A 14,219-nucleotide genomic window follows, 5' to 3' on the forward strand; every position below is an offset into this window, starting at 1 on the left:
AACATTACAAAAAATCTAAACTTTTTTTTCAAGTAGTCATTGAACCATGAAAATGAGGTCAAGGACATTGGACATGTGACTGACGGAAAATTCATAACATGAGGCATCCATATACAAAGTATGAAGCATCCAGGTCTTCCACCTTCTAAAATATAAAGCTTTTAAGAAGTTAGCTAACGCCGCCAACGCCGGATCACTATCCCTATGTCGAGCTTTCTGCAACAAAAGTCGCAGGCTTGACAAAAAACTGATTTTTGCAGAACTTGGACAACTTTCTTTTACGTCTTCATAAAAGTCAACCTTCAAATGTCCTACCTTAGCTTTACCAAGATATAAATGCATCTTGTGATTAGAGACAGGAATAGCCTCTAAATCAAAGTTTCTCATTCTGTTAATCTCTAACTGAAAAGCTAAAGCTGGTTCTAAGTGACGGTAAATTGAGTCTTCTGAGAACTGAAAAAAAATAATAGGTTTAAATTTTTGTTGTGATTAATCAGTGGAAAATAAAAAATAAAAAAACTCTAATTAAAATAAAGAATATACTCTGCTTTAAAAATGGCTTAAATAGTTTATGAAAATAATTTCTAAATAAATTGCAGAGGTAGATTTTACTAAATTTCAAGGAACACTGAATAATTTAAATTAGATTAAATCCAACATCTCACCCAGTTTAAATATTGAACTTCCAAATATAATATAATAATCTATTTAATCAACCTGGCTTAACATTTCTGAGACATTGGTATACTTACATTGAATTTGGCTCTGTATGTGAAATATTTTGGAAATTTTTTCTGAAAGTGAGAAAGAAATATCTCTGAATAATAAAACATACAACATATCCCTTGACAAAGAAATTGTAGATATTTTTGTTTTGTCTATTCTGTTTTACTAATGTTATTATAGCAATTTGTTACAATATTGTGCATAGTGTGCCACCATCATTTACACTATCAATGAACATGTGTGCCACCATCATTTACACTATCAATGAACATGTGTGCCACCATCATTTACACTATCAATGAACATGTGTGCCACCATCATTTACACTATCAATGAACATGTGTGCCACCATCATTTACACTATCAAAGAACATGTGTGCCACCATCATTTACACTATCAATGAACATAAAGCACTTGATCTGACAATGGAAGAATGACTTAGAAAGTAAAACTCAATACATGCATTATCTAGCTCTTTAACAAGTAATACACCTTATCGCAATTTGTCCGCCATTACTGGACATCACAAAGGTTCCCGTAAAATTTTGTTGTCACAATAGGATATAACTGACGCCACAATGGAAAAGTGATTGTTGTATGAAGTCAATAGCTCAAATGGCACAGATTTCCAAATAGTGATAAGGTGTATGATCATTTAGTATATAAAAGGAAAGAAAAGATGGACAAAACATTTCATGTTCAAGGGTCAAATTAAATTTAAAATACAAAAACCACCCATTCTCCTAGTGCCAGTATAACAAAAACCACCCATTCTCCTAGTGCCAGTATAACAAAAACAACCCATTCTCCTAGTGCCAGTATAACAAAAACCACCCATTCTCCTAGTGCCAGTATAACAAAAACCACCCATTTTCCTAGTGCCAGTATAACACAATGTGATAGTTCCTTTACCTTAGATGCTATGAAGAATGTAATCCTTCTAATGCCTCTCTCATTCATCATTTCTCTCTGAAAATAGAAAATATATACCAAAATACTCATGTTATTTTCAAATATCTAAAAACAAGAATGTGTCCTCAGTACACGAATGCCCCACTCGCACTATCATTTTCCATGTTCAGTGGACCGTGAAATTGGGGTAAAAACTCTAATTTGGCATTAAAATTAGAAAGATCATATCATAGGGGACATGTGTACTAAGTTTGAAGTCGATTGGACTTAAACTTCATCAAAAACTACCTTGACCAAAAACTTTAACCTGAAGCGGGACAGACGGACGGACGAACGAACGGACAGACGGACGGACGCACAGACCAGAAAACATAATGCCCCTCTACTATCGTAGGTGGGGCATAAAAATAACATAACTAAAATTGCCCAAAGCTTTAACAGTGGGAATGGTGATACTAACATTCATCATTATATTTATAGCTTTGATCTATTTTATCATGGACACATTAACATATCTTACCAATTGGTATATGAACTTCTAACTATACATTGTGCTCTGACTTCTGTCTCCTTTTATTTTTTACCTTTTTAGCCTTTATTTTGTCATTTGTTTTACTTTGTCATTTGTGAAATTCAGCTCACTACACAGGGGGTTTGCCCTACAAGTTATATCAGTTTATCATTTAACAAAGCTAAGGTAATATTTTCCTATGAAATGTGAAATATAATTTAAAATGTTTTAAATCAGTGATCACTGTAATTACCTTTGATTTACAGAAGTTCTCAAACATGGTGGACAGTACATTATCTTCATACACCTCTGATGATCTGATAGCTACATTAATGATATGTATTGGTTCATCTACATCTGACAGACTCTAGAAATGTAAAATATAAATAAAGGCAACAGTAGTATACCGGTGTTCAAAAGTCATAAATCAATTGAGAAAAAACAAATCCGGGTTACAAACCAAAACCGAGGGAAACACATCAACTATAAGTATATGTTTGCATTTTGTTTGATTTCTGATGATGAGGGCCTCAGGGAAGATTATTTATAAAGCTAACTGTGTAACCCTCTTAAAATAAAGTATTGTTGTTGTTGTTGTTGTTGTTGTTGTTGTTGTTAAGAGGAAAACAAAGGAACAGGAACACCAAAGTGCAACAAAAACAAACACCAACACACATAGAAATGGACTATTTGATAAAAACAAACGCCAACACACATAGAAATGGACTATTTGATAAAAACTGCCATATTCCTGACTTGATACTTGGTACAGAACATTTTAATGGCATGCAAAACCTCCCGCTTTATGAACCTCCTGCTTTATGACAATGTTACAAAATATAGCTAAAACACTATGTGACAAAAATACAGCCCAAACACACACAAGAACATTGTCTTAGTACACATTGTATTTCATGAACAGTATTATACAATAAATAAATAATAATCATACATTGTCTCAGACTGTAAAATGTATTTGTACCTGGCTTAGAACCAGGTAGAAATGTTAGGCTTGCTGATAAGTTCTATCCTATTTCATGCTGAGAACAAATCAAATGTATATCAAAGGTATGGTTTATTATACTGAAACATTCAAAGCAAAATATTATTGGTGAAAATCTTGAATTTTGAACTTGAAGTGAATGAAGTAACAAGTCTGAAAATGTATTCACTTGTAATGTCATAAAATACTTTCTACAGAAACATAGTGTTGACTTAACAAACAATGCTTTGAAAGGTCAGTGAATGTTTATAAAGTCAATACAATTTACTATTTCATTAAACATATCAGTTATAAATTGGCCAGATATCATTTATTATTGGATTTCAAAAGTCTTCACATAAAATGAAAAAGGATTTTCTTTGAGAAAAAAGTTCTAGGACTACCTACGTGTATTGAAATTGTATCTTCTCCTTTTGTGGGAGGAGATCCTATATCTGTAAACAAGTTAGGACTGTCTGACGGGCTACCATCCATAGAAAATCTCTCCATTATTTTGTCAAATTTACTGGAAAAAGTTTAAGAATCATTAAACACCATAGTTTAAGGATAATTTATTCTTAATAATCAATGACAGTTTTACATACAGATTCTAAAAAATAAAAGCTTTTCTTTAAACATTTTATCAAAATTAAATTTTACATCAGATTATCCAGTGAAATTTTGTGTGAAACTCTAAATACCAACTGTCAACTAAACCACATGTCCTGTCAATCACAGCACCGTTTTTAGATTGCTGGCATGGAATAATGTAATAAAACATAATGAAACAAGCAATCATACTTATCAAAGTCCTCTAGAGAGTTAAATGATGCCATGATTCCTGTTCTCTGACATACTGGTGTATCATGTAACTGGTCAATGTGGGCCGCAGTAGGGTCATCCTTTATCTCAGTCATCTTATCTGAACTATCAAACCTCATCACCATCATCCTGAAACATTACAACACTAACAATCACAAGGTACTCTTTATTTTCTTTACTTTATAAAGTAATTAAGGATAAAATATCACATTAATAAAATTACAAAGAAATTTTTATGTCAATATCATCAACATTTCCAGTAAAAGAAACATTCAAATACAAGCAAGGAATTATTTCAATGTGGAATAATTTAGAAGTCTGAAAAATGAATAAGAAATGTATATGAAAACTAACCCATTTAGACGGTTAGTGGTGCATGCATGGCAAATGTTTTATTTACTTTTACTGATATTTTAGTATGAACTCAGAAACACCCCTAAGCCATGCACACATGTCTAACCCTATCTAGTTTGGTAAGTTTTCATCAAATATTTCTGATCAATTTTTCTGAATATCAAAATATCTCCAGATTCAAATAATTAACATAAAGATCACTAATTACTTGATATAAAATTTTGTCAATCAAAAATATAGTCAATCCATTGGTAAAGAAGAAGGCAGCGGAAGGAAGGGGTGGTAAATTCTTTTGTTTTGTTATAATTAAAATAAGCCAACCCTTTTTTGCATTTAAAAAAGGTCTTTAGCAAAGCAAAGATTGGCACTCTATAAAAATGACCAAGTATGGTCCAAAATCCAACTTTTTATATTATAGAGGACAATTTTAGGCCAAATCTATTAGTCCTCATTGCAGGTAAAACTTCTTACTTAAAACCATCACAAGATAAACTAGAGGCTCTAAAGAGCCTGTGTCGCTCAACTTGGTCTATGTGAATATTAAACAATGGACACAGATGGATTCATGACAAAATTGTGTTTTGGTGATGGTGATGTGTTTGTAGATCTTACTTTACTTAACATTCTTGCTGCTTACAATTATCTCTATCTATAACAGTACTTTCTGTGGAAAATGTTATTGAAAATCTTCAAATTTTAAGAAAATTGTTAAAAATTGACTATGAAGGGCAATAACTCCTTAGGGGGTCAGTTGACTATTTTGGTCATAGTGACTTATTTTTAGTTCTTACTTTGCTGTACATTATTGCTGTTTACAGTTTATCTCTATCTATAATAATATTCAAGATAACAAAAAAAACAGCAAAATTTCCTCAAAATTACCAATTCAGGGGCAGCAACCTAACAACCGATTATCCGATTCATCTGAAAATTCCAGGGAAGATAGATCGTGACCTGATCAACAATTTTACTTCCTGTCAGATTTGCTCTTAATGCTTTGGTTTTTGAGTTATAAGCCAAAAACTGCATTTTACCCCCATGTTCTATTTTTAGCCATGGCGGCCATCTTGGTTTGTTGGCCGAGTTACCGGACACATTTTTTTAACTAGATACCCCAATTATGGCTTAGTTTGGTTAAATTTGGCCCAGTAGTTTCAGAGGAGAAGATTTTTCTAAAAGATTACTAAGATTTACGAAAAATGGTTAAAAATTGACTATAAAGGGCAATAACTCCTAAAGTGGTCAACTGACCATTTTGGTCATGTTGACTTATTTGTAGATCTTACTTTGCTGAACATTATTGCTGTTTACAGTTTATCTCTATCTATAATAATATTCAAGATAACAAAAAAAACAGCAAAATTTCCTCAAAATTACCAATTCAGGGGCAGCAACCTAACAACCAATTATCCGATTCATCTGAAAATTCCAGGGCAGATAGATCTTGACCTGATCAACAATTTTACTTCCTGTCAGATTTGCTCTAAATGCTTTGGTTTTTGAGTTATAAGCCAAAAACTGCATTTTACCCCTATGTTCTATTTTTAGCCATGGCGGCCATCTGTGTTGGTTGGCCGGGTCACCGGACACATTTTTTAAACTACATACCCCAATGATAATTATGGCCACGTTTGGTTAAATTTGGCCCAGTAGTTTCAGAGAAAAAGATTTTTCTAAAAGATTACTAAGATTTACGAAAAATGGTTAAAAATTGACTATAAAGGGCAATAACTCCTAAAGTGGTCAACTGACCATTTTGGTCATGTTGACTTATTTGTAGATCTTACTTTGCTGAACATTATTGCTGTTTACAGTTTATCTCTATCTATAATAATATTCAAGATAATAACCAAAAACAGCAAAATTTCCTTAAAATTATCAATTCAGGGGCAGAAACCCAACAACGGGTTGTTCAATTCATCTGAAAATTTCAGGGCAGATAGATCTTGACCTGATGAACAATTTTATTCCAGTCAGATTTGCTCTAAATGCTTTGGTTTTTGAATTATAAGCCAAAAACTGCATTTTACCCCTATGTTCTATTTTTAGCCATGGCGGCCATCTTGGTTGGTTGGTCGGGTCACTCCACACATTTTTTAAACTAGATACCCCAATGATGATTGTGGCCAAGTTTGGATTAATTTGTCCCAGTAGTTTCAGAGGAGAAGATTTTTGTAAAAGATAACTAAGATTTACGAAAAATGGTTAAAAATGGACTAAAAAGGGCAATAACTCCTAAAGGGGTCAACTGACCATTTCGGTCACGTTGACTTATTTGTAAATCTTACTTTGCTGAACATTATTGCTGTTTACAGTTTATCTCTATCTATAATAATATTCAAGATAATAACCAAAAACAGCAAAATTTCCTTAAAATTATCAATTCAGGGGCAGCAACCCAACAACGGGTTGTCCGATTCATCTGAAAATTTCAGGGCAGATAGATCTTGACCTGATAAACAATTTTACCCCATGTCAGATTTCCTCTAAATGCTTTGGTTTTTGAGTTATAAGCCAAAAACTGCATTTTACCCCTATGTTCTATTTTTAGCCATGGCGGCCATCTTGGTTGGTTGGCTGGGTCACGCCACACATTTTTTAAACTAGATACCCCAATGATGATTGTGGCCAAGTTTGGTTTAATTTGGCCCAGTAGTTTCAGAGGAGAAGATTTTTGTAAAAGTTAACGACGACGGACGACGACGGACGACGACGGACGACGGACGACGACGGACGCAAAGTGATGGGAAAAGCTCACTTGGCCCTTCGGGCCAGGTGAGCTAAAAAGAAAACCTAGCTAAACCTGAGTTTACACTTTGATGAGCAACTTAATACAAATATGACACATTCTTTAAAATGCTTTCCTATAATCATGATAATGTCTTTAATTCAGTAGAATGTTTAAATTATCCAAATTAAAAATTAAGGAACAGTTTCATTATACTACATAAATGCTTAAAGGACATAATGTATAAGGACATCATTTTTAAATATAGCTCAACAGGTCATTAAAGATTGCATATTTTGGCGTTATTTTATTGATTCACTTATAGGGTCTTTGCATCGGAATTAAACACATTTATTTAAAAAGCAGTTGTTGGCATGACACAGGTTATATTCTTCTAATATATGGTATGATGGTATGATACTAAACCTCTAACGGGAAGGATTGTGCCTGATATTCATATGATGCAGACATAATCTTTCAATCAGTTTAATTGAAGTCTGGAGCTGGCATGTGACTTAACTGTTAGTAGTCTGTTGTTATTTATGTATTATTGTCATTTTGTTTATTTTTCTTTGGTTACATCTTCTGACATCAGAACCGGATTTCTCTTGAACTGAATTTTAATGTGCGTATTGTTATGCGTTTACTTTTCTACATTGGCTAGAGGTATAGGGGGAGGGTTGAGATCTCATAAACATGTTTAACCCTGCCGCAATTTTGCGCCTGTCCCAAGTCAGGAGCCTCTGGCCTTTGTTAGTCTTGTATTATTTTCAATTTTAGTTTCTTGTGTACAATTTGGAGTTTAGTATGGCTTTCATTATCACTGAACTAGTATATATTTGTTTAGGGGCCAGTTGAAGGACGCCTCCGGGTGCAGGAGTTTCTGGCTGCATTGAAGCATACCTGTCAACCTGTGACGATGAAAATGCAGGTCATGACCTGCATTGAAGAATCAAATCTCAGGTCATAATGGTACGAACTTTTTCGAGCTGAATTTCAGTATTTATGGTACATTTTCTTATAATGTATAAGACCTGTTGGTGACCTTCTGCTGTTGTCTGTTCCATGCATGGTCAGCTTGTTGTCTCTTTGACACATTCCCCATTTCCATTCTCAATTTTATTAAAAGTTTCATGGTGTACACAAAAAAGACCATTTGAATCAGTGTATTGGTAACTTATGTAAACTTCCATAAGTACATACTCTCTCCTCTAAACAATGTTCACTCGTGTTTATGCAATAAGTCAACACCTTCAGTATATCCTAAATGTATTACTATACAACTTACAGTCCATCTTATAAGTTTTAACATTATATAACAATTAAGCAGGGGAAAATAATGAAAAGAAGTTGTTAATATTAAGAGGAAGTTTATTTTTCACAATTAAGTAAAAGTGATTCCAATCACCAATAAAATACTAAAAGAATAGTGTTAGTTTAAATGCATGTTTCAAGAAAGGAATGAATAGCGGACCATTTCTCTCAGTCCTGCCTATGTATAATTTATAATATTTATAAAATGATCAGAACAAGTTACTTATTTTTTCTTTTAACATATGAAATATATAAGATTTCTACATAAGATATACCAGAAACTATATGGTGGTGTTAAAGATGCTAATCTCAAAATCACTCATATAAAAAAAGCTAATAAGAACCAATCTTCTAGATAACAGCTGCAAATAATTAGCTGATGCAGAGAATGAACTGTTGATTTTCATCTCAATAACAGCAACAAACAACTTAGCAGTGCATAAGAGAATAAAGTGTTGATATTCCTCCACAATGCTCTCCTTACCTTGATAATGCAGCCATATCTCTATTAAAAGTAGCATGCCATTAAAATACATACCAATAAGATTTACTTAAAATATTTATTTATATATGGTTACCATCAAAACATCAACTTTGGTTACACTTATAAAATAAGGAGATGTGGTAAGATTCCAATGGAAGAGCTATCCAAATGACATGAACTTTTCAAAGAGATTGATTTGTTACTTCTTTATGATTAATTGAGTACCAACTATCTTACATTACCAACCTGTAAACTTCCTGTTCATATACACATTGTAATATCAACATTTACTAATAAATATCAACAACTTTTCTCACAGAATTTTTACATACAATACTGTCTTCTAGCATTTTAAAACTAGTTAACTGGTGGCAAAATCTAATCTTTACATCTGATAGATTTTCCTTCATTGTGAGATATAAATAAATACAAATACTCAGATATACAAAATGTCTGTGCTTAAATGTGACATATGTTCTTCCAATTTTTATTAATTAGTTTTACTATAACGGCAATACATATCACACAGATTAAAAAGCTTAACATTCTTAACTAAATTGTTAACTGAGCATGCAAATAAACAACAGAACATCCACTTTGTTTAATGAGTAGTCTGTATACTGATAGACACATCATGCAGGTTACTGTATTACATGTACATGCAGTCAGATGAGTGATCATGATAACATTATAGACAGACGGTAGATGGCAAGAAATGGCTCTATATCAGACAGACTAGAACACAACATCAAGATGGATTGGCTGTATATTTAATCAAATTTCATAAAAGACAGACAGAAGATTACAAGGTCATGATAAACTTTCTTTTACTAAATTATTTGTTTTCAATTGTCAAGCTACACAGCTATGATAGACTGATCCTGCATCAGGCCATTACCAACTACCGGGGTGCAACTTAAACTATTTCAATAAGTTGGTTGTATGTAACCTCCCATGTTAGATTGACTGAAGATAAGACAGGTATTAGAGACTGATAGTAGATTTAACTGTTATGGTACACTTTCTCTATATTCCATTAACTGTAGATTTGACAGTCACACTTCACTGATTATAAAGAATCAAATTCATAAATTGAAAATCAAGAAAAATACAATTTTGTTAAAATTCTATAGTAGAAACTTTTATAATGACATTTTTTTCTATTTTTGTTTGATTTCTTTTTATAGACTGAAAATATATTTAAACATTGTTTTACCTGGACCTGATCATCAACAAAATGGTTTTCCTTAGAAGTGCCCTGTCTTTCTTTACAATCATGACATTGTTTTCTTTTTTATGAAGAACACGCCCAATACCTGCTGAACACATGTGCCCAAACGCTCAAATTAAAGGTTAGATAAATATGGATTCAAACGAGGTAGAAATTATTGACTTCGCAGTCAAAACAATGTCAGAGATGTTGAACTAAATTGACGGATAGCAAAACAGTCTTTCACTTCTCCCCTTTTTTTAAATGTTTGAAACAAAACAAATGGTATTTTGATTGTTTGGTGTAAATCATAGCTGATGCCCCTATCAAGAACTTTCCAATTCAAATGTTGTTTTGAGGTGCCATATGATTTGAGCTTAGTTTTATTTTACTAAAAGTCATTATTTGTTTCATTTTATCTAAATCAGGAATCGAAATGAAAATGCAATTGATGAAATTAGTTTAGCAATTAACAAAGCAATATAGGATCTACTCATGCAAGACCATTTTCCTTTCAGCTTACAAATAACTAAATGTCATGTATATATGCCATTAGTTTAAGCTTTATACAGTATTTATTACTTTAAAGACTATATTATGGACCATGTGGACTACAATATACCACTTTACAATACTTGTATATATCCAAGACATATTTTATTTCTGCTTTAAGATAAGCATTGTATGTATTATCTTCTTATCAGAAAGTTTCCTAGTTCCTATTTACTTTTCAAACTACCCCTTATGTCCCACCTTTTTCAACAGTTCAGGATATAAATTACAGATACAAAGAAAAAGAATTACTGTAGTTAATACAGATTCTTTCTAATAAAAGTATCAAACTGGACTTGGTTTGAATCAAAATCCCAAATAAATATGAGGTAACAGAATAACATTTGTTGAAAAACAAGAAATGCAAAGTTCTTAAAACAAGATTGATCAGATTGAGAACAAATCAAGTGGAATATTGCTTCAAAGAAATAACATATAAAGCAGCCATGCTAAGGAAAAGTGTTTTGCCTGAACTAACCCTGACAGAGAAGTACAAACCTAGCTGGTGGATAAAAATATCCCTCAAATAAACAACTGTCATGTCTGAAATAGTTTAGTAAAGTTAGTTGGAGACATTTTAATGCAACATGCTGTATCTCCATATAAAAAATCTTGTAGATATTGCACTTGTTTCTAATCAGCCATATAATTTTGTATAAAGAGACAGATTTTTTGGGGAATTTGAAAGCACCTAAATAAAAAGCAAGTGAAAAAAAGTTCTTGTACATATCAGCTACAGTAGACAAATATATATTGTGAATTAACTTCCTGTTTATAGAATAGCTAAAGGGAGGCATTTTAGAAATAACAAGTTTCTTCAGAGCATTAGTATAAAATGTGCATACTGATAAGATTATATAAAATTAAAAAAAAAAACATCTTAGAACTTCCGTTTGCTGGATTTAAAATAAATTCAGCTGTATTTTCAGCAATTTCCTTCTAAAGATAAAACTTGTATCCTATTTTGTTTGGACAATAATGTTGTTGGATTTTTGTATAGTTATAAAGAACTTAATATAAAATTATAGAATAAATAAAAAAAAATACCAAAACTAGTTTGTCTGATTTGTTCTTTCAATTCAGGTGTCTCAAAATATAAATTTTACTAAACAGAGAAATGAGATTGGAGAGATGAAACAGTAAATATTGATGAATATCACAATAAAAGAAAGTGTGAGCAGTGTACAAACTGAAGTTCTAAAACATTATATAAATATTTAAAATTGACTATGCTTAAACAAATGAGTGCAATGTGCCAGTACCACTACTTCAGAACTACTAACCTGTTAGGATGAGATCGGGGAAGTAAGAACTTAAACTCCACTATACATAAATCTTCATCTATTTCACAATGCTGTACACAATTCACATCATAGGCTATGTAAGCTCTTCTTATATATACCTAAAATATACATGTCACATCATAAGGAATGTAAGCTCTTCTTATATATACCTAAAATATACATATCACACCATAAGGAATGTAAGCTCTTCTTATATATACATAATATATACACATCACATCATAAGGAATGTATATAAATCTAACATATACCCATGTCACACCATTCATATAATCTTATAAACACCTAAAACATACACGTCACATCATAAGGAGTGTAAGCTCTTCTTATATACACCTAAAATATACCCATGTCACATCATAAGGAATGTAAGCTCTTCTTATATATATCTAAAATATACACATGTCACATCAAAACCATTGTATACCAATTTAAAATATATGTCTGTCATATCCTAGACAATTTATAATCAAAGAGCTGATAGCTCTGAGGTGGAAGAAGGTGAATAAAAGGTAACTTTAATTACCATAAAAGCAGCCCCACTACCCCAGCCTGCTTTGTTCCATTATCGTAATGACATTTTTTTTTTTTCAAACAAGAATGTGTCATAAGTACATTTTCTATGTTCAGTGGACTGTGAAAATTAGGTTAAATCTTTAATTTGGCAGAAAAATTAGAAAGATCATATCATAAGGAACACATGTGTACTAAGTTTCAAGTTGATTGGATTTCAACTTCATCAAAAACTACCTCGGCCATAAACTTTAACCTGAAGCAGGACAGACAGGACCAGAAAACATAATGCCCATAAATTGGCCATAAAAAAAGTAAGACTTGTTACATACTCGCCAACTTTTGGGGTTTTTAGTGCGTGACAACAATTTTAAAGGTTACAATTTTTAGCGAAGTATTTTGCACGATCTGGATTGCCTAGAAAAAGTGTCATATTTGTATGATGAACTTACATGCCTTTTTCTTACGTCTGTTTGCATGATTCTAGTTATTAAATCGGTAGAAAAGCTGAACATGTAGCAAGCAGACCAGGGTTTATTTTCTTGTGAAAGAATATTAGACGCTTGTTGAAATTTCCAATTTTGAATTATGCACAAAGATGGACATTTAACAGGTTGGGAACAACACTCCAAATCAGGGGTAACCCTCATCGGAAGTACATTACAACCTACTGTAAAAAATGAGCACCTTTATATTCATATTGTTTGATTAAACTTTCCCAAAGAACTATGCATCTATCAAGTATTAAATGGTCAAAACATGTCAAAAGAATTTGGTGATGTTTCTAAACTTATATCTTCTTTATTAATTTGACCCCTCATTTAGAAAAGATGTTCAAAATAATTAATATAATGAATTTTCCCACCTTTTTTTTTCAACAGTAAAATGACCCCTTGTTTTAGGGACAGTCCCTCATTTAAAGGACACCACTCATAATGAGGGGGGGGGGGGGGGGGGTCCCAACCTGTTTGTTGGTCTTAGTGAAAAGAATAGTACATTGCAACAAAAATTATGTCAAAAAATTAGTGAAAAAAAACCTATTTATTATCTTTATGGTAGTACTGCATCATTGAATTTTGTCAATCAGCCATGCTTTTATCCTTAAGCTGTGTAAGAACCTGCTTGCAGATGAAAATTCACATGCCATTTTCACGATTAACGACTAGAGGAACCAACACAAGTTCAAAATCTAGCATGTTAGAATAACCTTCAGAGAAAACGTTTTTGATTGGCTTATTAATTGATCATGAGAAACACAGAATTTGATTGGCTGAACACGATTGTCTTACAAGGAACAGATGATTTTCACTAAATCGTGTTTTAGAGTTTTTTTAACGATACCCTTAATATTAATATTTTTTAATAAATGCATGGACGTATAATAAAACGTCCTTGATAAGAGTAAAGAGAATGAACACAGGGCGAACGTACTATACGGGCAAAAGAACTCAGGACGAACAGATCAAGAGCGAATACATGTTAACAAGGCGAGTTGTCCCGATACCAAATTCATGCATGAGTAGTTCAAATATCTACAGTAAAAACATCCGGTTATAAGTAAACAAATGACGTTCATGTAGATGAGATGAAATCTTTTAATTTACATAAATAAAAGGGTACATATTTACGATAGTGATTGTTTTTCAATCTTAATTCACAAATTAAATGATTCAGATGCTTAATAATGAGTAAAAATCGGTGTCAGAAATCGGAAGTTGTTATGAAATTGTAATACACAGAAATGAATGCGGCATACGGAGGTCAAATGATTTTAAAGTCGGCACCATTGGCCTTCAGAAGACTTGA

The 14,219-nt window shown here is 32.3% G+C and overlaps 1 protein-coding gene across 8 annotated transcripts in view; it reads right to left on the bottom strand.

Annotated features, from left to right (window-relative positions):
- The window catches only part of LOC139493197 (acetyl-CoA carboxylase-like), a 75,778-nt gene that overhangs the window by 27,172 nt on the left and 34,387 nt on the right, over positions 1-14,219 (bottom strand). For 4 of the 8 annotated variants that reach the window (XM_071281396.1, XM_071281395.1, XM_071281391.1 and 1 more), the window contains 7 exons: positions 11,880-11,998; positions 3,934-4,083; positions 3,541-3,658; positions 2,404-2,517; positions 1,640-1,696; positions 753-794; positions 316-453 (listed from right to left, as the gene is read on the bottom strand). In XM_071281396.1, the coding sequence (XP_071137497.1) occupies positions 316-453; positions 753-794; positions 1,640-1,696; positions 2,404-2,517; positions 3,541-3,658; positions 3,934-4,083; positions 11,880-11,998 (738 nt within the window). Of the gene's footprint in view, positions 1-315; positions 454-752; positions 795-1,639; positions 1,697-2,403; positions 2,518-3,540; positions 3,659-3,933; positions 4,084-8,834; positions 8,856-11,094; positions 11,140-11,879; positions 11,999-14,219 lie in introns of all 8 variants that reach the window. The other 4 variants (XM_071281394.1, XM_071281393.1, XM_071281390.1 and 1 more) reach the window with 2 other exon arrangements.

Source organism: Mytilus edulis, chromosome 10, assembly GCF_963676685.1.
Source record: "Mytilus edulis chromosome 10, xbMytEdul2.2, whole genome shotgun sequence".
In the NCBI taxonomy this organism is placed as follows: Eukaryota; Metazoa; Mollusca; class Bivalvia; order Mytilida; family Mytilidae; genus Mytilus; species Mytilus edulis.